The sequence below is a fragment of the Ipomoea nil genome, unplaced genomic scaffold, assembly GCF_001879475.1.
Source record: "Ipomoea nil cultivar Tokyo-kokei standard unplaced genomic scaffold, Asagao_1.1 scaffold0188, whole genome shotgun sequence".
NCBI classification, from domain to species: domain Eukaryota; kingdom Viridiplantae; phylum Streptophyta; class Magnoliopsida; order Solanales; family Convolvulaceae; genus Ipomoea; species Ipomoea nil.
In genome coordinates this window covers 3,610,039-3,635,319 of record NW_017616616.1, presented here as the reverse complement: position 1 = coordinate 3,635,319, position 25,281 = coordinate 3,610,039, and the positions used below count along the sequence as shown (strand labels likewise).

Genomic DNA, 25,281 nt, shown 5'->3' with positions numbered 1-25,281 from the left:
ATCATAATACCGATCAATTCCTTATGGTTTGATTAAAGATAATGAGAACCTTCCTCTCAATTATACTCTTAATTAAAATTAATTACTACGTTTATTTACCAGGACTATGTGGTCCAATGGTACCCGGGTTGGACTTCCACTTGGAAGGTTGTGAGTTCGAGCCTTCGTGGAGGCGTTATTAGCTCTTTGTATTTCAGTAGGTTGAGAAAGTATATGAACAGATACTACAATGTATACTAGAGCTAGTAGCATTCAAAAAAAAAAAAAAAAATTACTACGTTTATTTAATTATCTACCTGCGTTCCAATTCCAGTATCATATATTCATATTCATTTTTTAATAAAATATAAGACTCAGTATTCTTTCCCTTTCCTACTTTTCATCTTGAACATTATTGGAACAAAAAAATAAAAGAAGTTGTCTTAATGCACATACCACAATATATATTAGATAGCTCTAATGAAAATCTTGTAGTATATGATATTATTATAGTCCCACATTTTCATTCCCGATCAATAAAGTTGTTGGGAAGGAAATTGTTGAGGGAATGCTAAGTGTCCTACAAATTCTGCAATAGATGATTAACTAAAAAAAAAGAAAAAAAAAAAAGAAAGAGAAGTATAAAGAGAAATGATGTGAAAAATAAGAGAGACATGCAACACTATTTTGGACATTGATAATGTGATGTATATATAGAGGCTTAACCATGCATAACTTGTGTACAATGTTCACCTTCGAAAAGAAAATATTTAATGCACTTGTATTGTGTATTTTATTGATCAAAAATAAATTTAGTATTAACAAAGTCCATTTTGCAAATTCAATTCTCTCATTTTTACCCTAGCTATGTATTCTACAAATTAAATGAATTATATAAAAAAAACATTTATTTTCAAAAAAAAAATATATAAAAAAAACATTTAGTTGCCAGAAACATATTTATGCTCCTTATTCCTCACACCTAATTCAATTTGAAAATTTTCATGTACATTTCTGTTTTTTTTTTTTTTTTTTTTTTTTTTTTTTAAATACCACACAACAAATACTAAAACAACATAAGAAACCCCACAAAAGTTATTAGAAAATATTAATGTACGATGTTCTCCTTCGCTTCATTTTATTTAAATTATTTTTTTAGTTAGTTCTAAAATAATATTTATTTTTAATTTTTAATTTTTAATTTAATTAGCACTTGATGGAATTTGTTTACAAGTGCTACCCTCTAAAATTAACACAATTAACAATCTCTATGTTTGTGTAAGCAAAAACAATGTAGAAGATGGGATGGTTTTTCAACTTTCCGAGCTATAGCGCTACATGCGACCCTACGGCAAGCCGGGCACAAATATTCTATCTAAGGGTGTAAACGAGTCGAGCCGAGCCCGAGCCTGGGTAGGCTCATGCTCGTGCTCGTTCGAGCTCGTGAACTCGAGCTCGAGCTCGAGTTTAAGCTTGAATTTGAGCTCAATTTTGATCTCAAATTTGACCTGTTTGATTTAAAATTTAAATTACTTTGTTTTAGGACTTTTATCTATACATAATTATTAAAGTATTTTAATTTCCCTCCGCTAATTATTATTTTTATATACTAAATATAATATAATTGTATTATATATTATATATTATATAGTATATTATAAGGCTCGTCGAGCCGCGAGCCTATGCCTAAGCTCGGCTCGTGCTCGTTTAATCCACGAGCTGCTCGAGTTCGAGCCGAGCTCGATTTTGACCGAGTTCGAGCCGAGCGTTGACCGAACCGCTCGCGAGCGGCTCAACTCATTTACACCCCTAATTCTATCTAATTAATATTTCTAAAAAATAATATCCACCTACTCATTATAAAAAAAAAAAAAAAAGAATAATAATAGCTCTGGAAATGTAATCGATCAAGTTGGTGAAGGATGATATTTGTACTAGAAAATCATGAATTCAATTCTTCTTAACAATTTCTCTGATCTATCGAGCCTATCAAATTGGATCTTCCTACGTAGTATTTAAATGAAATAAATTATACAAAAATTTAATCTAAGTAACATTTTTGAAAAATAACCAACACCTACTCACTAATTCATCATGACTAAAGTACTCACCAATAACATTTTTGCTATGAACGTTACTTGTTCTAAGGAGCCAAAGTCTTATAATGAGGCCATACAATTTGAGTGTTGGAGGAAAGCTATGAAAGCAGAAATTAAGGCCTTGCAGGCCAATAATACATGGGTTCTTACTGACTTTCCACCCTTTGAACAATCAATTAGGTGTAAATGGATGTACAAGATTAAACATAAAGCGGATGGGACTGTTGAAAGATACAAGGCAAAGTTGGTAGCTAAGGGGTACACTCAAAGGCAAATTATGTCCTGGAAACGTGTTCACCATGAATGGTGAACACGAGTCCAAACGGCGCCGTTTTTACGTAAAAAAAAAATAAAATTCGCTAATGTGATGTTAACGGCGCGCGTTTGGTCAGATTATAAATTTTCTGTTATGAGATTATGAATGTACTGTAAATTCATAATCTCATAACAGAAAATTCGTAATCGCATAAAAAAAATTATTTATTAAATTATGAATTTTCTGTTATGAGATTATGAATTTACAGCTATGTAATAAAAAAATAATCGCCGCTGCCTCTTCTCCGGCTCTCCTCCTGTCCACCATCTCCAGAAAAGCTTCATTCTCAAAAATAAAAATAATATTTATATTCGTTGTGGAGTTGGATTTTGGAATATTTTGGTGGGGTTTGCAGCTTTGCCACCCACGTTTTGTTCTTGATTTGCAGATGGGTTGCCATCTTTGGCACCCACTTTTGTTTTGTTTATTTGTCTTGTTGTTCTAGACAAACAAATAGACTTTTAAAATTCCAATAGGTTTTTAAAATCTCATTAAAAAAAAACTATTTTGTATCTGGCAAGAAACAGTATTGTACAAATTTTTACACTTTAACCCATGAGTCAACTAACTCATGTGTCGTTAATAAATATAAATAATTTTATTATCACATCAATGAATTAAAAAAAAATGTTAATTACATATACAAGCAATTGAAATATCTGAGCAGCATCTTAACTGTTACAATACAGAAATTGTTAATTTTATAGTATGTACAAAATATGTTAATTGAAGATATAAAATTTTTATATTAGGATTTATTTTGCAATATGAATCATGGTCCATGATATAACAATTGTGATTAGAAGTATTGGGAGCGTTATGCCATGGAACCGTGTCATGGTGAACACGGTTCCAACGGTGTTAGTACACCGTTATCTCTTTTTTTTTTTTTTTTTTTTTTTCCTTAATTAATTGCGTGACTTTTCTTCTTCATTTTCACATTTTGCGGTTTCACTTTAATTTGAGGTGAACAATGATTTCGGACATTCATAAATTATGAATTCATGCCTACATATTCACTTTGGAACCATGCCTACACATTCTCGTCCGAAATCACGGACATTCATAAATTATGAATCCATGCCTGCACATTCACTTTGGAACCATGCCTACACATTCACTTTGGAACCATGAGATTATGAATTTTCTGTTATAAGATTATGAATTTTCAGTTATGAGATTATGAAATTTCTGTTATGAGATTATGAATTTTCTGTTATGAGATTATGAATTTTCTGTTATGCGATTATGAATTTTCTGTTATGCGATTATGAATTTTTTGTTATGCGATTATGAATTTTCTGTTATGCGATTATGAATTTTCTGTTATGCGATTATGAATTTTATGAAAATTCATAATCTCATAACAGAAAATTCATAATTTTGATCAACGCGCCGTTAACTCCACATCCGCGAATTTTATTTTATTTTTGCCTAAAAACGACGTCGTTTAGCCTTGTGTTCACCATTCACGGTGAACACGTTTCCAGGGCATAATTTGCCGAAGTATTGTCCCTAGCCCAATTCATTTGCATGAAGAGGCATGCCATAAGCCCAAATCAAGATAGTCCGCAAATTATGTTGTGCAACCGAATGCACCATGTGCACCATAAGATCACTCACATCGGTGCACCACATCAATCCACAAGTTCACATGCATTATAGTAGTGGTGTGCACCAGAAAAGCACCCTATATATATATATATATATATATATATATATATATATATATATATATATATATATCCTTTTTTGGAGGGTTGAAATGGCAATAGGTCCAAAGTCCAATAATCCTGCATTTTCATATATCCACTAATCTTTAAAGCTGTTGTGAAAGAAATATATAATTGAATGCCGTCGGCCATCAGGGAAGACATTTCAGGCATGCATCTAATTACTATTTCTAAAAAATAATAACCATCAACTCATTATTACAAAAATAAGAATAATATCTCCAAAAACGTGATCAAGCGGATGAAGCGTAATTTTCGTACTAGAAAGTCATGATTTAATTCTTCTTAACAAGTTAACAACTAGCTTCTCTGTCCACCCCGTCGAATGGGAAAAAGTTGATGTACGGGAAAGAGATGGTGAGTAACGGGTGTAAATTGTCGTTCCGCAAGGGATTGGGACTATGACACGTACTTGAATGACAACTAAAATTCTAGACACCAAAGTATTGGAGCCCACAAGAATCCAAGCAAATTCAAATTCATGGTTGGGTAAAGTCAACAATTAAAGGCTAAAAATCTAGTTAAGACAATGCAATTTAAACACAAGTAAAAACAATGATAAAAGATGGGCTCAAATTAGGGATGTTGCCTTCTAAATGCTTTAACAACTTAGGGATTAGGGGAGAACATCAACCAAGGGAACATAAGGGCAAAGCACATAAAAATCCTAGCTTAAAGCCATTTTCATAAGCTAAAGAACAAGGATTAGAGCATGGATTGCCCCATTTTCATGGTGTATCAATTCCTAGCTCTTAAAGCACATAAGCATTTAGGCCCCCAATTCTTTCCTATTTTCATAGAAGGAAAATGGGATTTGAGAAAGGTGAGGCTTAAGTTCTTCCCCCAACTTTCATTGTGGAGAAGAACTATCCAAAAGCAAGCTAATAAGAGTTACGTACCAAATATTAGCAAGATTCTGTTGAGTTTAGCTTAATTCATGCTGTATGAAGAAGTGAGAACAGCAGAGTGCATATATCTTTCAATGTTTACAGTGGAGACGATCTAAGAAGAAAGTGAGTGTCAAAACTTATGAACTGAACACAACTCATTATTTATACAAGAAAAAGAGAGGCAAAAGTAGTTATAACTAACTACTGAGAAAAGACTAAAAGGCCCTTAGGACAATAACACTAGAGTGATGATCAGCAGCCTTCTTCTTCTTCTGCACTTTAGACAAGCTTTATTTGCTTACTTTGTCACCCCCCCCCCCCCCCCTTAAGCTGGAGCATGAAGATTTTGAAGGCCCAGCTTAGAACAAAAAACATCAAAGGCTGGTTTGGGTAAGGCCTTGGTGAAACCATCAGCAGTTTGATTATGGGAAGAAACTGCTAGCAACTTGATCATCCCTGAACTGACCTTTTGTTTGACTACATGACAGTCAATTTCAATATGCTTGGTGCGTTCATGAAACACTTGATTTTCTCCAATGGCAATAGCAGAATTGTTATCACAAAACAAAACTACAGGGCTGTCAACCTGTACATTCAAATCTGCAAGCAAATATAGTAGCCATTGTATCTCACATGTGATAGAAGCTAATGCTCTATATTCAGCTTCTGAGGATGACCTTGACACAGTAGCCTGTTTCTTGGTTTTCCAAGAAATTAAAGAGGTACCAAAGTAAATGCAATAGCCAGTAATTGACTTCCTGCTCTCAATACAGGTAGCCCAGTCTGAATCTACAAAGCCTTGTAATTTAGAGCATGAGTGTGAGGAGTAAAAAAGGCCTTTTCCTGGTGACCCTTTTAGATACCTTAGGACCCTATGAGCAGCAGTTAAATGAGTATCTCTTGGATTACTAACAAACTGGCTTAATTGCTGAACAACATAGGATATATCAGGCCTTGTATTGGTCAGGTACAACAACTTTCCAACCAATCTTCTGTAAGTTTCTGGATGTTCAAGTAGACTGCCTTCAAGGTTACTGAGCCTCTGACCTGTATTGAAAGGAGTTTTGGCAGGTTTAGCTTCTAAGACGCCATTTTCTTCCAGAATTTCAAGAGTATACTTCCTCTGGCAGATACTGAGCCCATTAGAATCTCTGAAGGCCTCAATACCTAAAAAATAGTTCAAGTGGCCAAGATCTTTGATCTTGAAAGATCTATCCAATAGTTTTTTTAGATCATGAATCTGAGTAGAATCATTTCCTGCTACCAAGATGTCATCTACATATACAAGCAATGCAGTAAAGGAACTTTCTGAATGCTTTGTGAAAAGGGAGGGATCTGCTGGTGACTGTTTATAACCAAAACTCTGCAATGCTCTAGTTAACTTTACATTCCACTGTCTACGGGCCTGTTTTAAGCCATACAATGACCTTAGCAGCCTGCAAACTTGAGTAGGTTTATCACTCTGAAAACCTGGTGGTAAGGCCATGTAAACCTTTTCATCCAAATCCCCATGTAAAAAGGCATTGTTGATGTCAAGTTGTTGAACATCCCAACCCTTTGCTATGGCCACAGCTAAAAAAGTTTTGATTGTGGTCATTCTAGCAACTGGAGAGAAGGTTTCTAAGTAGTCCACACCTAGCTGTTGAGTGTAGCCCTTAGCCACCAACCTGGCTTTATATCTTTCTATAGTGCCATCTGCTTTATGCTTCACTTTGTACACCCATCTACACCCAATAGGAAGTTTTCCTGGTGGCAAGTCTGTCAGTACCCAAGTATTGTTTTGGACTAAAGCTTCTATCTCAACTTGCATAGCCTTTTTCCAATCCTCACTCTGCACAGCTTCTTCATAGGTCTGGGGTTCATGTACAGAAGTAATTGAGGCAATACAAGCTCTGTGGCTTGGAGATAGGTGATCAAGGGATAAGAATTTATCTATAAAGTGGGGTGATTTTCTGATCTCTGTGCTACTTGCCATAGAAGTGTGACAAAGATAGTCCTGCAACCTGGTGGGAATTTGTCTTACTCTTGAGGATCTTCTGAGTTGTGGCTGATTAGATTCCTCAGTAGACTGATTGTTGAGGGCTTGATCACTGAAAATAGATTGCTCAGTAGACTGATTCATAGACTGAGCACTGGATTCTGGTTGATCTATGTGATGATTCACCAGAGAATCATCCATGTGGATATTATTGTGAGGAGTCACATGACTATCCTCAGGAAAACTGTTCTGAGTATGAAACCTGACTGGAGTATTGCTATATCTTCTTACTGGATCCAATGATATGCCTTCTGCTTCAATGGAGACAGGAATAAGAGGTAGTGTGGGAGTAAATGTTTCTGAAGTGGAACTCTCACACCCTTTGTCTGAGTCTGTCCTTTTAAAAGGATAAATTTGTTCATGAAACTGCATATCCCTGGAAACAAAAACAACTTTCTCAGCAATGTCATATGCTATATATCCTTTAATATTAGCTGGGAATCCTAGAAAGATGCACTTCCTAGCCCTTGATCCCATTTTGTTTCTTCCTTGAGATGTGGTTGCTGCAAAACATAAGCAACCAAAAGCCTTTAGTTGATTATAATCCACCTCTTTCCCAAGCAATAACTGAAATGGAGACTTGCCATTGAGGACATCAGTGGGCAGCCTGTTTATGAGAAAAGAAGCATGAAGGACACAATGGCCCCAAAAAGCATCAGATAATCCAGATTGAAATTTAAGCCCCCTGGCAATGTTTAAAATATGTTGATGTTTTCTCTCTGCCACCCCATTCTGTTGAGGAGTGTATGCACATGACATTTGATGTATGATTCCTTTTTCATTAAAAAAGGTACTCATCAAGAACTCACCTCCATTGTCTGTTCTAACCATTTTAATTTTGGTTGAGAACTGAGTGTGAACATAGTTGTAAAACTGCTGAAATATAGGCTTAACCTGTGATTTGTTTGCCATCAAATGAAACCATGTGAACCTGCTGTGGTCATCAACAATGGTTAGGAAGTAGTGATCACCCTTAAGTGATGCCACAGCAAAAGGTCCCCAGACATCCATATGCAATAAATCAAAACATCTCTCAGATCTAGTGGTGCTAATTGGAAAGCTAGATCTCTTATGCTTGGCAAAACAACATGTATCACACACAAAATCAGTCACTTTATGAGAATGGACAAACTTTATTCCTTTCAACAAATGTATCTTGTTCACAGGATAATGGCCTAGTCTATTATGCCACAGATCTATAGACAGGCTATTACAACATTTATTCAAGCTCTTATTAGCCAACTGAGCTTTCTTCTTAACAGGTGGTTGAGTAACCAAATACAAGCCATCCCTGACTCTAGCAAAACCATCCATCATCCCAAGATGCCCCTGAATATTGCAAGAATTAGCTCTTAAAACAATTTCACAGTTTGACTCCTTTGCCAGTTTACTTGCAGAGATGATGTTAAAGGTAAAAGAGGGAATATACAATACATCTTGTAATAGTATGTTCATATGCAATCTGATATCCCCTATATGTGTAACTTTCACTGATTCACCATTAGGCAGTCTAACAGAAACTTCATGAGCACTATGATATGTCTCAAAATACTCTAAGGAACAAGTAATATGATCTGTTGCTCCTGAGTCCATTATCCAAACATCAGAGGAATTCAAGACAGTATTTAAATGAAGGTTGGAAATAAACCTGCCTTCACTGTATTTTTCAGTAGACTGCTTGAAGTCTGGTCTAAGTCCAGTCACTGCTGCACTTGTTGAGGAATGACCAGCTTGATTTTGAGATTGCAGGAGGGTCAACAACCTCTGAAATTGCTCAGCAGAGAGTCCCACATAATTAGCTTGACTCACAGAAGCACTAAGAGCCTGTTGAGTATCCTGACCTTGCTTAACTTTGGATTCGTATCCTGGAATCCAACCTGGTGGGTATCCATGTTTTTTATAACATTTTTCAATAGTATGGCCTACCATACCACAATAGGTACATTTAGGCACACTTTTTCCTGAATTATTGGTAAATTTCTTCTTATTACTGTTAGAAGAAGCAGTAGCTACAATAGCTTGTTCCTCACAATTATCCTGGACATTCTGGACAGCATTAGAATGCATTAGGTCATTGCTTTTCTGATCAATAGAGTTTTTGATCTTTCTCTCCATCTTCAGTGTCATGTTGAGAACCTTCTCCATCACAGGGATAGGGTCCATGACAAGGATTCCTGTTTTAATGGACTCATAGTCTTCATTCAGGCCTTCCAAAAACCTGATTATCTGGTCTTCCTGATTTTCTTTCTGGATTTTACTTAGAAGAGTGCATGAACACTTCGGCACACATTCGCACAAGGGAACAGGTCTCATTGCATTCAATTGCATCCACAAGGCATTAGACTTAGTAAAATACTCATTAACAGTAAGATTACCTTGCGAACACTTGAAGATCTGGTTCTGAAGTTCTGCAATTCTATGTGGATCCACTTGTGAATATCTTCGTTTGAGAGTGCTCCAAATTTCTGCTGCATTTTCTATATACAGAACACTCTCCGCAATCGTGGCATTGAGAGACTTGAAGATCCACGAACAAACGATGTTATTACACCTCCTCCAAACTGCATAATTCGGATCCGATTCTCCAGGATTCATAATCGTTCCATCAACAAAGCCATACTTATTTTTGACCTCCAAAGCTATCTTCATTGACCTGCTCCAAGATGCATAGTTCAATTCGGATAGTGGTGGTGACACAAGGATGAGATTTGGATTCTCCGTAAAGTGTAAGTACATTGGATCGTTGAATTCATCAGAACGCTGAATGTGGCTATTGTTCATCGAATTTTGATTTTGATTCGAAGAGCCTCCCACTTGTCCAGTCTGATTCTCGTCGCCGATTTGATCTGCCATCGTTACCACTGCGGCATAGGATCGGTGACGCTCTGATACCATGTTGAGTTTAGCTTAATTCATGCTGTATGAAGAAGTGAGAACAGCAAAGTGCATATATCTTTCAATGTTTACAGTGGAGACGATCTAAGAAGAAAGTGAGTGTCAAAACTTATGAACTGAACACAGCTCATTATTTATACAAGAAAAAGAGAGGCAAAAGTAGTTATAACTAACTACTGAGAAAAGACTAAAAGGCCCTTAGGACAATAACACTAGAGTGATGATCAGCAGCCTTCTTCTTCTTCTGCACTTTAGACAAGCTTTATTTGCTTACTTTGTTAGATTCAACATAAAACCAACTCAAACAAATGAACCCTAGGTTGGGGTTCTTCCCCCTTATGCAATAATCACCTATTTAGCATCTAGATTGACAATATCTCCCTAGTCCGAGCCCAAAAACAGACTACTCACACTTCATAAGCATAAATAACAACAAAGCACAAGAAAATATCATAAACATTGCACAAAAGCTTAAGAAGAAGAGTAAGAAACTTCTCTATTGAAGATGAAGATTTTGTGGTTGAATCCCACTCCAATCCATGATTACAAGCTTTGTAGAAGAGTTATAGATGAAATACTACACTAATCTAAGCTAAGGAAATGAAAGGAAATGAAAGGAAATGAAAGGAAGTGAAAGATGTGTTTTTAGGTGGAAAAATCCCCTTAAAAGAGTCAAAAACGAGCTGAAAAATGTTGCAGAGGCCTGGCCACGGGTGTGGCCACGCCCTTGGCCACACCTGTGGCCAGAAAGGGCGTGTTTACTGCCCAGTGGCCATGGGGGTGGCCACGGCCGTGGCCACTAGGCAGTGACTTTTATGTGCACTGCGACTGTCTTCTAGGTACTTTTTCACCCCCTAAACGTTTGAATTAGCCTTTAGTGTTTGAATCAAAGTTGTAGCCCTTCAAGTTAGCTTTCCAATGATATAAAATTCACTTGGTTTGGACATTTATACGCAGAGATATGATCAAAAAACCGAGCAGTGGACGATTTGTGCAGAAATTTTAACTTCTTGCTCTTTTGCTCCACTTTTGTTTTGGTTTTCCCAAATGACTAAGACCATTGAAAGCACCATCCTAGACTCCTTTGGAAGTGTTGCATCCATCTCCATAGCTTCATATTTGGCTCTCATTGACTCCAAATTCATCCAAAATGCCTCAAAAGCACACAATTGCCTGCAACTCTACAATTTATGCATCAAAAGATATAAACAAAGGAATTAAGGCACTTCTTTGCATAAAATCAAAGTGTTTGTCACTCAAAATATGTCTATACAAGGGGTAAAAATATGGACATAAATACACTTATCAACTCTCCCACACTTAAACCTTTGTTTGTCCTCAAGCAAAAACAAGAAATAAATCACCATCCTAGCAATGAAATTGATCACACTCCCACTTTGCACAATCTATCAAACCACAATCCAACTTGTTACAACACAACTTGTTTCAAGAATCATTTTTGCATTCCACACAAGTTCCATTCTCAAGCCAATAACCAAGCACCAACATTATTAAAGTGTGTGAGGATCAAGTGTGCACAATACTAAGTTGAGATTATGCAAAACTTGGCTTTGAATGAGATTCCATAGGCTTGCCCTTCATACTCCCACTAGTTCAATTCTAAGATTGCATGCTAAGATCAAGTAGGTCTTTATTAGGCTTGTAATGGGGCTAAGGGTGAATGGCTAACAATAAAGGGGTATGGAAATAAAGAGTGAATTCCATTTTTGGTCCTACTGTTATAGGGGCGTTTCCAATTTCAGTCCACTTTAATTTTTTTTGCCACTTTACAACCACTATTATTGAATGTGTTCCACTTTTAGTCCACCGTTAATATTTTCGTCAAGAGGCCATATAATCAAAGGGTATTTTGGTCTTTTTATGTTTGTCTCTTCTCTTTTAATCCAGGCGCTTCGTCCTCCTCCTCCAATATTCGAAGATGGCTCTTCGAACAACGAGAATGGGAAGCCAAAGCTACATCGTTTCGTTCGTTCCAACATGGGCCGGCGAGGTTTCTTAGGTTTTAGGTTTAATGTTCTCATTTCTTTAGTCAAACATAGTCTTGGATGAGAAGAAAGGTCAAAATACCCCTAGATTACACGGCCTCTTGATGAAAATACTAACGGTGGGACTAAAAGTGGAACACATTCAATAATAGTGGTTATAAAGTGGCAAAAAAAGTTAAGGTGGACTAAAATTGGAAATGCTCCTATAATAGTAGGACCAAAAATGGAATTCACTCGGAAATAAACAAAGGAGAGAATTTCACATTTATTCACAATTGAGGCTAGAAGAGATATGACAACTATAAATTAAGGATCAATTTACAATGAAACACAAAGCAACACTCTAAAGAGGTGGGGGTTGAGTACAACTTTCAACACAAACTAGAGTCAATCTTCAAACTTTTATTCTTCTTCCTTTTTTTTTTTTTTTTTTTCTTTTTTCATTTTTCTCAATTCATCAATTTTTTTTTATACTTTTTTATCAATTTTCTCAACATCATTTTTTTTCTTCTCTTTTCAAATCAACAAACAACTTATTCTATAAACCAAGACCCCCACACTTAGACAAGAGTATCTAGAGGATTGCTAGCAAAATAAACTCCAATAAAAGTCTCTTATAAGAAAAAAGAACAAATGCTCAATTCTCTCAAGGGTGGAGGGAAACATTTTGGCTCGGGGTTAAGGGTTAAATGATGAGGGTTAACACAAGGAAAAACAATCACAATGAAGGAACAAGTGCTTAGCACTTATTAAACAAACACAAAAGGCTCAACGGGGACAACTAGCGGTAAACACATGTGTAAACGGTACGCTTGAAAGGCCCGGGCTAAACAAAAATGACCTAAATCATTTCTAAACATGCAAATCTTAGACTTCACTTGGAGAGTAATGAGGCAAGTTCTAGCAAAACAACCATGACCGGAATCTCACATAAGCCTTCACTAGCAAAGCATAACACACAAGATCAAGAATTTATTCATTTATTAAATGGTTAACAAGACAATTGGCAAGAGAATAGATCAATCATGTGTTATACCTCAAATCATCAATCACAAATTACACCGCAACAAGCACCACCAAATCAAACCACAAACCAACAAAGAGGGAGTGATCACAACTTTAAGCAAAGATGAGCAATTTACCCAACATAATGCACAATGACTCATCCAAGCAAGGTTTCAAAAAGTTTCAAAATTTCAAAATCTTTTTTTTCAATATTTTGTCCACCCCCCACACTTAGAAAATACATCGTCCTCGATGTAAAAGAAAATAAAGCACAAGGGGGAAATGGTAGCATAATAAGGACAAGTGAGAGCATGATATATCAAAAGTAAAAGTGTAAAGAAAAATAAAGAAGAAAGTAAAGTGCAATAAAATGAAAGATAACATGGGGTGCCTCCCATGAAGTGCTACGTTTAACGTCGCTAGCTCGACTTGACCTTTTGTGTTCAAGTGTATGAGGGATAGAAGAGATCCCAAACCACATTAGCCTCCTTTTCTTTGAATTTCGGCTCATTGAAGAGCTTCAACCTTTGCCCATTCACCATAAAAGGATCTCCCGACTTAGCCACAATTGAAACGGCGCCCGATGGGTAATGTTCCACTACTCGGAAAGGGCCCGACCACCTCGACTTGAGTTTACCGGGAAACAACTTGAGTCTTGAATTATAAAGTAACACTTGGTCACCCGGTTCAAAGTTCCTCCTCAAAATTCTCTTATCATGAAAGTACTTGGTCCTTGCCTTGTAGATCCTTGCATTCTCATAAGCATCCATCCGGAACTCCTCAAGCTCATTCAAGTGTAACAACCTCTTCTCTCTTGCCAAGTCCTCATCCAAATTCAACCTTGAAACTGCCCAATATGCCTTGTGTTCATACTCAACCGGCAAATGACATGACTTCCCGAACACAAGTTTAAATGGAGAAACACCAATAGGAGTCTTGAATGCGGTCCTTAGGGCCCATAATGCATCATCTAGCTTCAAAGACCAATCCTTTCTTGTTGGACTCACAACCTTTTCAAGAATAGATTTGATTTCCCTATTGGCCAACTCTACTTGCCCACAAGTTTGTGAATGGTAGGGCGTAGAGAGCCGGTGATGAATACCATATTTGAGAAGAAGTTTCTCCAAAAGCTTGTTGCAAAAATGTATGCCATTGTCGGTTATGAAAGCTCTTGACATGCCAAACCGGGAGAATATGTTCTTCTTGACAAACTTTAGCACGGTCTTTGAATCATTCCTCGGAGTTGCAATTGCTTCTACCCACTTTGACACATAATCCACCGCTACAAGGATATACTGAAGAAATTTGGGATTGATAAAGTTGGATTCATATCTTCAACCGAACCTCCTTGATTATTGCATTGATAAAGTTGGATTCATATCTTCAATATTCAAATAGAAAACAAAAATATAATGAAGAAATTTGGGATTGAATACATAAGGAGACTCAAAATGTGAAGTATATTATGTATATTCAACATAGAATGTGTGCTCTTTAATTTTATGTGATATTCAATTATTTGCAACGTCATATAGATGCCCAATGCAATATAAGTATGAATCATGGACAAATGAGATAGCATTCGTGTTCATTGGAACTAAACTGAAATAATAACTCAGTATAAAATTGTTCAAGCCAGGTGTAGTTTTATTCAATTTTAATTATGAATAAATAAAAATAAAATTAGTTATGATCCATGTTATCCAATCGCACATAATTGATCGCAAAAGTTAAGAATTGTTTGAAGAAAATAATAATGAGAAAGCAATACCGGTTAGTGATACATTGTTAATCCCATCTCCACATTTTTTTTTTATTTTTGGAAAAATTTGTTAGAAATATAATGTCATTATAAGATATTGAAAAGATATAACATATGGGTTCAAGTCAAAGGACTAAAAGAGAACCCTCTCAAATAAATCAAATGCGCAATAGCACATGATTGCTCACAAAAATTAAGAATTATTCAAAGAAAATAATGAGAAAGTAATACCATACCCGTTGGTAATGCCTTGCAAATCCCATCCTGACATATCTGCAACTTTAGTCAGAGCATCTCTCCAATTTTGTACTTTATCACCTTTCCCAAAACGTTCTTCGTGCTTTGCAAAAGCCAAGCCATAGTTCCCACTTTGTTTACGCACTTGAGAAGGATCAACATCGTAAAAAATGGGAAAAACTATTTGTTTTCCCTTCTCCTTACACTCCACAATTTGCAAAACTTCATCAAGGCACCACCTAGAGGATGCATAGTCTTTTGAGAAGACTATCATAGAGATTTTTGAATTTTGAATTGCTCTAGTGAGCTCAGGAGCAAGATATTCACCCTTTCTGAGTTCTTCGTCGTCTCTAAATGTGCGGATTCCAGTTTGACACAGCGCAGAATAAAGATGATCAGTGAAAGTTTTGCGTGTATCCTCACCTCTGAAGCTCAAGAACACATCGTATTCCCAAGCAAAAGATTCATGAGCGATTGGGGGTGTTGCGATTGAAGACTTGAATTTATAGAGAGAAATTGTAAAGTAGATGAGAAATGACAAAAGGAAAGAGGAATGAAAATGCTTATCATTTACGTGGAAATTTCCTGGGTTGAAAAGTCCAATTGGCTTGAGACAAATTATTATATGGATCATAGCTCATATAAATTTAAAATAAAATATAAAAAAAAAAAATCACCTCTTCGGCTCTTCTTCTACTATGTCCGGCGGCCGCCGCCTCTGCTTGCTTAGCGGAGGCGGCGTCTACTCCTCTTCTCCATCGCCTTTCTTGCCTCCCCACCGCCTTCGTTTTTCCCACTGTCGCCGTCTTTTATTTCCCCTCCCCTGTTGTTGCCATCGCCCTCTTTCCCTTCCCTTCCCTTCCGCCACCGCCTCTTCTCCGGCTCTCCTCCACCATCTTCAGAAAAGCTTCATTCTCAAAAATAAAAGTAATATTTATATCCGTTGTTCTTGATTTGCAGATGGGTTGCCATCTTTGACACCCACTTTTGTTTTGTTTATTTGTCTTGTTGTTCTAGACAAACAAATAGACTTACCACCCTTTGAACAATCAATTAGGTGTACAAGATTAAACACAAAGGGAATGGGACTATTGAAAGATACAAGGCAAGATAGTAGCTAAGGGTACACTCAAATTCCCAAATTGAATTACTTGGATACCTTTAGCCCAGTGGCTAAGGTCACTAGGATCGGAGTTTTGTTAGCCCAAATAAAATTCAAATAAAGCATATCAAGCAGCATTTGCAAGTTCATTTCCAAATAAAGGACTTAAGTTCTTTTTAGGACTAGAAGTTGCCAGAAATCACAAAGGCATAAGCATTAATAAAAGAAAGTATGCATTAAAATTACTTGGCATCACATGTTTTTTACATTACAAACCTGCCAAAACCCCTAAGTTGCCCTGCCTCTATCAAGCTAAGCAAACACAATGGAAGTGCTTTGGACGATATCACTCAATATAGAAGATTTATTGAAAAATTTCTATATCTCACCATTACAAGACCAGACATCAGTTTTGCTACATAACAGTTATCTCAGTTTCTAGATTGTAAGAGCCTTACAGACATACATTTACAAGCTGCACATAGACTCCTAAGATATATCAAATAAGCTCCGGCTCAAGGCATATTCTTTCCAACTCGATCCACACTCCAACTAAAAGGGTTCACTAACTCTGACTGGGCAGCTTGTCCCGACACTAGGGGATTTAGCTATCACAGGGTTCTGCATCTTCTTAGATACTGCTTTGGTGTCATTGAGGTCTAAGAAGCAAGTAACAGTTTACTTGTGAAATACAATGGATAACCTATTTACTTGAATCCTCGGAAGTTGATGTTCACGGCTAAGCTCTCTTATTCTCGGACAGCAAGTCTGCTATTTCCAAAGCAGAAAATTCAGCGTTCCATGAAAGCAGATAATATCCCCAAAAGCTCAATTCTAGCTTCCGAATCATAAGCCTCCATCTGTAATGGCCATATTGCAAGCAGATAATATGCCCTACATTTCCCGTTTAAGTAGAAGAGAATGTGAATAACACAATGGATTTTGAAAGGATTACAAAATAGATGACAATCATTAAATGACTTTCCACAATACACGAAGGCATTTAAAAAAAAAAAAAACTACTTCAACTGTATGATTCATCTGATTAAAAGGCAGTGTAAGGATGCCTACCAAATTCGAACAAACTACTACAACTTGCTTCTCCAGGGGAGCCCCTGCATGAAAGTATGAAGAAAAGATAAGAATTTACACTAATTGCTCTTATACACCCACTGCAAAATACAAACACAATTGAAACACAACCACTTTGAGTTGTTTTATTACTTATCATAGACCAACTCAAATAAATTAATATTAATATTTCTACTAATTAGAGAATTATTAGCTACAGATAACAGCAGCATTGGAACACCTTACAAGAAATCAAAATATAAATCTTCCTGTATGTACAAAGTTCTAAATTCTGGGGTTCACATATTATAGTGAACAATTAGGAAAGACAAACACTAAAATTAGGCGGCGTAAATTGGGCACTAATTTTCTGTGGAGTACAACATCACTATGGGGTCTAATATTAGTCAATGCAGTGGCATTTTACAGAGACAAGGATCAGTACCTCAAATATGACCATTTCAAAAACCCAAAAAAAAAAAAAAAAGAGAGAGAGACGACAAGATACCTTAGGATGGAAATTTCATTGCAGAAATCCTCCATGTTTTCAGCAGTCGAATCTTGCTCCAAGAAAACTTTGATTGCAACTTTGATTGAGAGGAATTAAACAGTAACAGTAAAATGACAAAAATAAATAAATGGCCTGAATGTTTTTACCCAGACTTGCAGGTGAATCTATTTTGGCTTCCTAGGCATATCTATAGATAATGTTTCTTAGTGCTTTGAGAAAGAATTTGAAAGATTGGATAAAAAATCATAGTTCACAGTGGTTAAGTTTACACCACTGAAAGAACACTACACACACATATTCTTCAATCATCATACCTACTGTAAGATATCTGTGCTGCCAATAATACCAGTTTCTTCTCTTTTCTTCCATCTGCACTCCAGAACTTTCTTCTCTGACAGATCTTTCTTTTTGACATCCAATCCAACTGGGAATTTCATTATAGGTAAGAATACAATCAAAACAACGATTGGAATTTATGATTCATATAAAAATCTGTGAAAGGAAATCAATAATTAATATAGAGGATGACTCAAATTAAAGAGAGAAAAACAATACATATGTACCTCCTTAATACTTTACGAGAAATAATCGGTATGGGGAACACCTCCTAATCTCATTGTCCATATGGAATGAAGATTCTCCCAACCTTGAAAGTCTTTCAACTTTTTGCAACCAGAGAAATGCAAGTGACACAACCTAGTACAAGGCACGTGTACTAAATTAACCATGTACCACACCCTCAACGCACTTTGCATTAAGCACAAAAGAAGAGTGCTCCAGTCACTTCACTCTGCTCTGTTCTGTCCAACATCTACCATCATCGAGCACAACATGAACAAAAAAATCTTTTTGGGTCTGATATTTGGCGCTTCCAGAAATTCTTCTTCTTCTTCAGTGTTCTAGCTACCCAACTTTAGTGAGGGGTAGAAGTTGTAGGGAGCCATCTTTATCTCTGTATAATGCTTCAACTCCTATTTTCTTCACCACACTTGCTTCAACTCTTATTTTCTTCACCAAACATGGTTCACCGAATGATCTAATCCTATCTCTGTAGAATCCTTCATAAACTTCAGTTATAGGTGTAGCTTTGAAGACTTCTCCAGCTTTTATATCTCTATACCCATAAAAATCGTAAAGATCATTAGGTGTAATGACATGTAAAAATGAAATTCCTTCCACTTCTAATTGGATCCCATGATAATTATACCATGTATGTAGGAAGCCTTTGAAATCATGCTTTTCAATTCTGATGTCATAATGACAATAAAGTGGTGGGAGTAGTGGAGCCGGATTGAACACAACCAAAAAAACAAATCCATAAAATTCCAATGTATGATTGGATGATGGATATTGAAATGATATTGACGATTTTTCTTTCTGACATCTAATCCAACTAGGAATTTCATTACAAGCAAGAAGACCATTGGAATTCATGGAGCGCTTTAAAACCTGTGAAATTAAAAGAAATCAAACATACGTGACAATAGTAAGAATTAATGGATAGAAACTACATAGCACTAAAATTTTGTCGATAATATAATTAATATAATAGATGACATCAATTGAAGATCGGGAAAAACATATATGTACCTCCTTAATGCTTTCTGAGAAATCGGTATGGGGAACACCTCCAAACCCCATTGTCCTTATGGAATGAAGATTCTCCCAACCTTTAAACTCCTTCAACTTTTTGCAATTGATGAGATGCAAATGAAGCAAACCCGTACAATTTGATAAGTTTGATACTTTTTCAATCAACTCACAATTTTGAACCCTAAGATCTTGAAGTTTTGGAGGAAGTTCTGGGAGCAATTTCAGGTTTTGGCAATCATTTACGTAGACTCTAGTAACATTGGGAGGAAATTTTGGAAGCATTTTAAGGTTTTTGCAACTACATAGATCAATTTTATAAAGATCTAGAGGAAGTTCTGGGAGCATTTTAAGATCCTTGCACCTATATAATCTAATTTTTCTAAGAGTGGGAGGAAGTTCTGGGAACATTTTTAAGTTTATCCAATCATCTAACCTAATTTCAGAAAGATTGGGAGGAAGTTCTGGAAGCCTTTCAAATTTTTCACAACCACCTAAAAAAATCTCCCTAAGATTGGGAGGAAATTCTGTCAGCATTTTAATATTTTTACAACTAGATAATCTAATTGTCTTAAGTTTGAGAGGAAGTTTTGGGAGCATTACAAGATTTTCACAACCATCTAAAGTAATTTTCTCAAGATTTGGAGGAAGTTTTGGAAGCATTTTAAGACTTGTGCAACTATCTAAAGAAATAATCCTAAGGTTAAGTGGAAGCTCTTGGATCATTTTTAGATTGTCACAATGATACAATTGGAGCAGTTCAACAGTGTGAGGAAGTTGTTGGAGTACTTGTTGGTTCTTGCAGAAATTCGACCAAATTGATTTAAGGTTGAACAAATGAGACAGGTTGGAGACCACCCCATAAGTACTGGTACGGTCAAGACTTAGTCTTTGTAATGAGGTTAAATTTCCAAAAATTTCAGGGGATACTTTAAGTTCTAACGAACCGAACATATGAAGAGTTTGCAGTGACTGCAAATGGCTGACGTTCTTTGGAAGTTTCTTTAACTTTTGACAGTCACCAAAACATAAAGAAACTAATTTCCCCAATTCTCCGATGGAAGAATGCACCTTTAACAAATTTGAGCATCCCAAAAATGATAACTTACGAAGATTTTGACAGCCACTAAAGTTCGGAGTCCTTGTGAGATGTTCGCACCAAGACAAATCCAACGACTCGAGACAAGGAAAATACTGTTTTGATCAATTCAATAAACAAAAAGCAACAGAAATTAAAAACATATATTGAATTATAATTTATTATCTTTAACTATTTTGCTATAACAATGAGTTATAGATAAAAATAAAATATTATCGAATTACCTTTAGAGGGGCTTTAAATTCTTTGATGTTGCTATTCCCAATTTCCAAACTCACAAGCTTCTCAAAAAAACCATTTGATGGAAAATTGATAGATTTCAAAGGGCAATGATTCCATTGCAAACATCTAAGCACCTTGGAACTGGATAGATGTTTGAATTTTCCATCAAGATGGACTTCATCAATTTCAAGAATTCTTAAATTCTCCATGTTCTTAAATGCTTTTGTATTGTACTTCACATTTTTCATAGGAGAATAGTTGAATACAATCACCTCAATCTTTTTTGTACCCTACACATAAAAAGTAAAATTAGTTAAACAAACACATAGGCTATTTTTGTATGGTAAATAAATGACTATTTTAAGAGAACACCAATTTAGTGTATACAAATCTTTAGAGGGTTTTTGCTAGCAAAATATGGTTTATATTCTTTAGATTAAATTCCACTAAAATGTACTTTGAGTTTGAGGTATTACTAGTTTTGGTTCTTAACTTACAAGTCTACCATACTAAGTCCTACAATTCTTTAAAACTACCAATAATAGTCCTCTGAGTTTGAGATGCTACTAGCTTTAGTCCTCAACTTATAAGCCTAGCTACCATAATAAGTTCCTCAACTTCTCTAAAACTACTTAGTACGCTTGTAAGTTGAGGGCCAAAGTTGGTAGTGCATCAAACTCATATGACCATTAGTAGAATTTGGACAATTAGTGGTAGTTTTAGAGAATTTGGTCTGGATGACTTATTGTGGTAGGCTTGTAAGTTGAGGACCAAAGCTGGTAATGTTTCAAACTCAACTGACCTCTGGTGAAATTTACTCTATTCTTTACAAGTAAACAATGGATAAAATAAACCTAAAGTGAAGTACACAAAATTTAGAAAATCTAACACATTTATGCATTGAGGCTCGACAAATAATATAAAATCATTAGTCTGTGTCATGTTAATCACTTAATCCCATAAGATATTATCAAGAACATAATTTGTGGTAAATAAATAGCTATTATTATTTTCATAAGAGGTATAAAATCTCTTCATTTTGATATGAAATACTCCGTAGTAACCTTAGGTGATGTAAGATTTATGCATAATAATTGAGAATGAAACAAATTTAAAAATCATTACCTTTTCTCCTATAAGCACATCATGGATATCATAAGGACACCACAATCGACTACGCTCACCAGGATTGTAGCGTGACTCCGAACGAATAATTTCTCTCCCCATCTCTCGTATTAAGCTATGCATACTAATCCCAATCCACTCACAATTTATCAAGCATTTGTCAACCAAGTCTTGAATTTCAATGTCTGAGAAATATCCCATGTTATCAATTTTCTCCTTAGAAACTCCATTGGAGAAACAAACAAGATCAAGAAAAAGAGATTTTATATGATCATCTGGAAGACCATCATAACTAATCTTAAGTTTAGCTTGAATGTCATTATGAGGAATTCCTTTCAATTTTTCTAAAGTACTAATCCACTCCTTTTGCGATTTATGACACAGATAGGCCCCTAAAACTTCAAGAGCTAATGGAAGTCCATCACAATAATCAACTATGCCATTGAGAAGCTTATTATAATCTTGTTTTTGCAACGCATGCTCTCCAAATGCATGTAGGCTAAACAGCTGCAAAGACTCCTCATGGTTCAATACCTTAACTTCATAGTGTTCATCCACAATCAACTCTTTAAAAACATGTGCCTCTCTTGTGGTTAAAATTAGTGTACTTCCTCCTCCAAACGAGTCTCGTCCTCCACATAATTTATTAAATTGATTTCTATGCTCCAAATTATCAAGGACAATAAGACACTTTCTTGCTTGAAGTCGCCTTTTCATCAACATGATTCCTTCGTCTATACTGCCAATGTCGATCTCCTCATTAAAAAGCTTCTTAAAAAGCTGCTTTTGTATAATTTTTATTTGATTGTCTACTTTCTCAAGATTTATTCCATTATCTTGTTGCCCTAAAGTTGTTGAATCTATCTCTAGAAAGCAGCTCCTTTCAAAATATACAAAAAGCCTGTTATAGACCGCTTTTGCAAGAGTTGTCTTCCCAATACCTCCCATACCATGTATCCCAATCATACGGACACCATCATGAGATTCCCCAAGCAATAACTGGATCACATGCTCAACACGATAATCAAGTCCTACCGTGTTAGGCACAAACATTGGTACTTGTCTTACTATCATCCGAACCTCCTTGATTATTGTATCGATAAACTTGGATTCATATCTTCAATATTCAAAAAGAAAACAAAAGTATAATGGAGAAATTTGCGATTGAATACATAATGAGATTCTTAAATAAAAGACTGATCTCTTTACTCATATTTACGTATAAATGTGAAGTATATTATGTATATTCAACATAGAATGTGTGCTCTTTAATTTTATGTGATATTCAATTATTTGCAACGTCATATATATAGATGCCCAATGCAATATAAGTATAAATCATGGACAAATGAGATAGCATTCGTGTTCATTGGAACTAAACTTAAATATAACTCAGTATAAAATTGTCCAGGTGTAGTTTCATTCAATTTTAAATATGAATAAATAAAAATAAAATTAATTATGATCCATATTATCCAATCGCACATAATTGATAGCAAAATTTAAGAATTGTTTGAAGAAAATAATAATGAGAAAGCAATACCTGTTAGTGATATATACCTTGTTAATCCCATCCCAACATTTTTTTATTTTTGGAAAAATTTGCTAGAAATATAATGTCATTATAAGATATTGAAAAGATATAACATATGATTTCATGTCAAAGGATTAAAAGAGAACCCTCTCAAATAAATGAAGGACTAAAACCCAATAACACATGATTGCTCACAAAAATTAAGAATTATTCAAACAAAATGATGAGAAAGTAAAACCATACCCGTTGGTGATTCCTTGCAAATCCCATCCAGACATATCTGCAACTTTAGTGAGAGCATCTCTCCACTTTTGTACTTTATCACCTTTCCCGAAACGTTCTTCGTGCTTTGCAAAAGCCAAGCCATAGTTCCCACTTTGCTTACGCACTTGAGAAGGATCAACATCGTAAAAAATGGGAAAAACTATTTGTTTTCCCTTCTCCTTACACTCCACAATTTGCAAAACTTCATCAAGGCACCACCTAGAGGATGCATAGTCTTTTGAGAAGACTATCATAGAGATTCTCGAATTTTGAATTGCTCTCGTGAGCTCAGGAGCAAGATATTCACCCCTTCTGAGTTCTTCGTCGTCTCTAAATGTGCGGATTCCGGTTTGACACAGCGCAGAATAAAGATGATCAGTGAAAGTTTTGCGTGTATCCTCACCTCTGAAGCTCAAGAACACATCGTATTCCCAAGCAAAAGATTCATGAGCGATTGGGGGTGTTGCCATCGATGGACAGAAAACTGAGTAAAACAAGGAATTGAAAGCTATAAAAATTTGAGTGCAGATGAATAGCTGTGAAATTGAAGACTTGAATTTATAGAGACAAATTATAGTGAAGTAGGTGAGAAATGACAAAAGGAAAGAGGAATGAAAATGCTTATCATTTACGTGGAAATTTCCTGGGTTGAAAAGCCCAATTGGCTCATATAAATTTTAAAAAAAATAAAATAAAATAAAAAATCATCACCTCTTCGGCTCTTCTTCTACTTTGTCCGGCGGCGTCTGCTCCTCTTCTCCATCGCGGTCTTCTCTCCTCTCTCCTGTTGTTGCCATCGCCCTCTTTCCCTTCCCTTCCGCCACCGCCCCTTCTCCGGCTCTCCTCCACCATCTCCAGAAAAGCTTCATTCTCAAAAATAAAAATAATATTTATATCCGTTGTGGAGTTGGATTTTGGAATATTTTGGTGGGGTTTGCAGCTTTGCCCGGCGTAATGGGTTGAACAACACCTACTCACTAATTCATCATGACAAAAGTACTTGGGTTGAACATGATGAAGTGGCAGGAGTAATGGAGCTGGATTGAACACAAACCAAAATACGAATCCATAAAATTCATTGCAATGTATAATTCTTCAAAAATGTAATCACTCCAAATATATTCAGGTAAGTTAGCTTGGAACCAATTAGAAGATCAGCTAATTAAAATACAACTGCATATCTTGCTGATTATGAGTGTCTGAATGATCAGCTAATAATCTAGCGCCTACTTATCACATTTTTGCTATGAACATTACTTGTTCTAAGGAGCCAAACTCTTATAATGAGGCCATACAATATAATTTGAGTGTTGGAGGGAAGCTATGAAAGCAGAAATTGAGGCCTTAGCTTGCAGGCCAATAATACATGGGTTCTTACTGACTTCCCACCCTCTAAACAATCAATTGGGTGTAAATGAGTGTACAATATTAAACACAAAACAGATGGGACTATTGAAAGATACAAGGCAAGGTTGGTAGCTAAGGGTACGCTCAAACTCCTGGATTGGATTACTTGGATACCTTTAGCCCAATGGCTAAGGTCACTATGATCAGAGTTTTGTTAGCCCCGATAAAATTCAGATAAAGCATATCAAGCAGCATTTGCACAATTCATTCTAAATAAAGGACTTAGGTCATCTTTAGTTCTTTTTAGGACTAGAAGATGCCAGAAATCACAAAGGCATAAGCATTAATCAAAGGAAGTATGCATTGGAATTACTTGACATCACAGGTTTTTTACATTGCAAACCTGCCAAAAACCCCATGTTGCCCTCTATCAAGGATCGTTATGTTGTGCATCCG

The 25,281-nt window shown here is 35.9% G+C and overlaps 2 protein-coding genes across 3 annotated transcripts in view; both read right to left on the bottom strand.

The window, feature by feature from the left end:
* Positions 1 to 24,045, bottom strand: part of LOC109183705 (TMV resistance protein N-like) — a 37,641-nt gene extending 13,596 nt beyond the window's left edge. Inside the window, exons 1-6 of one of the 2 annotated variants that reach the window (XM_019333768.1) lie at positions 23,458 to 24,045; positions 21,681 to 22,797; positions 20,558 to 20,845; positions 19,235 to 20,428; positions 18,208 to 19,093; positions 18,003 to 18,068 (exon numbers count right to left, since the gene is read on the bottom strand). In XM_019333768.1, the coding sequence (XP_019189313.1) occupies positions 18,548 to 19,093; positions 19,235 to 20,428; positions 20,558 to 20,845; positions 21,681 to 22,797; positions 23,458 to 23,948 (3,636 nt within the window). In that variant the 5' untranslated portion in view covers positions 23,949 to 24,045 and the 3' untranslated portion in view covers positions 18,003 to 18,068; positions 18,208 to 18,547. Of the gene's footprint in view, positions 1 to 18,002; positions 18,069 to 18,207; positions 19,094 to 19,234; positions 20,429 to 20,557; positions 20,846 to 21,680; positions 22,798 to 23,457 lie in introns of those variants that run through there. The other variant, XM_019333775.1, reaches the window with a different exon arrangement.
* LOC109183803 (toll/interleukin-1 receptor-like protein) lies at positions 14,273 to 15,609 on the bottom strand. Its single transcript, XM_019333867.1, has 2 exons — positions 14,960 to 15,609; positions 14,273 to 14,342 (listed from the first exon to the last, which is right to left on the bottom strand). Exons 1-2 carry the CDS (start codon positions 15,592 to 15,594, stop codon positions 14,288 to 14,290), a joined length of 690 nt encoding a protein of 229 aa, XP_019189412.1. The 5' UTR covers positions 15,595 to 15,609; the 3' UTR covers positions 14,273 to 14,287.
* Positions 24,046 to 25,281: the final 1,236 nt, after the last annotated feature.

Coding starts and splice junctions, on each gene's coding strand:
- LOC109183803 (XM_019333867.1), bottom strand. CDS start 15,594: ATGATCCATATAATAATTTGTCTCAAGCCAATTGGACTTTTCAACCCA. Junction 14,343..14,959: donor TTGCAAGGCATTACCAACGG/GTATGGTATTAC, acceptor TGAATATTGAAG/ATATGAATCCAACTTTATCA.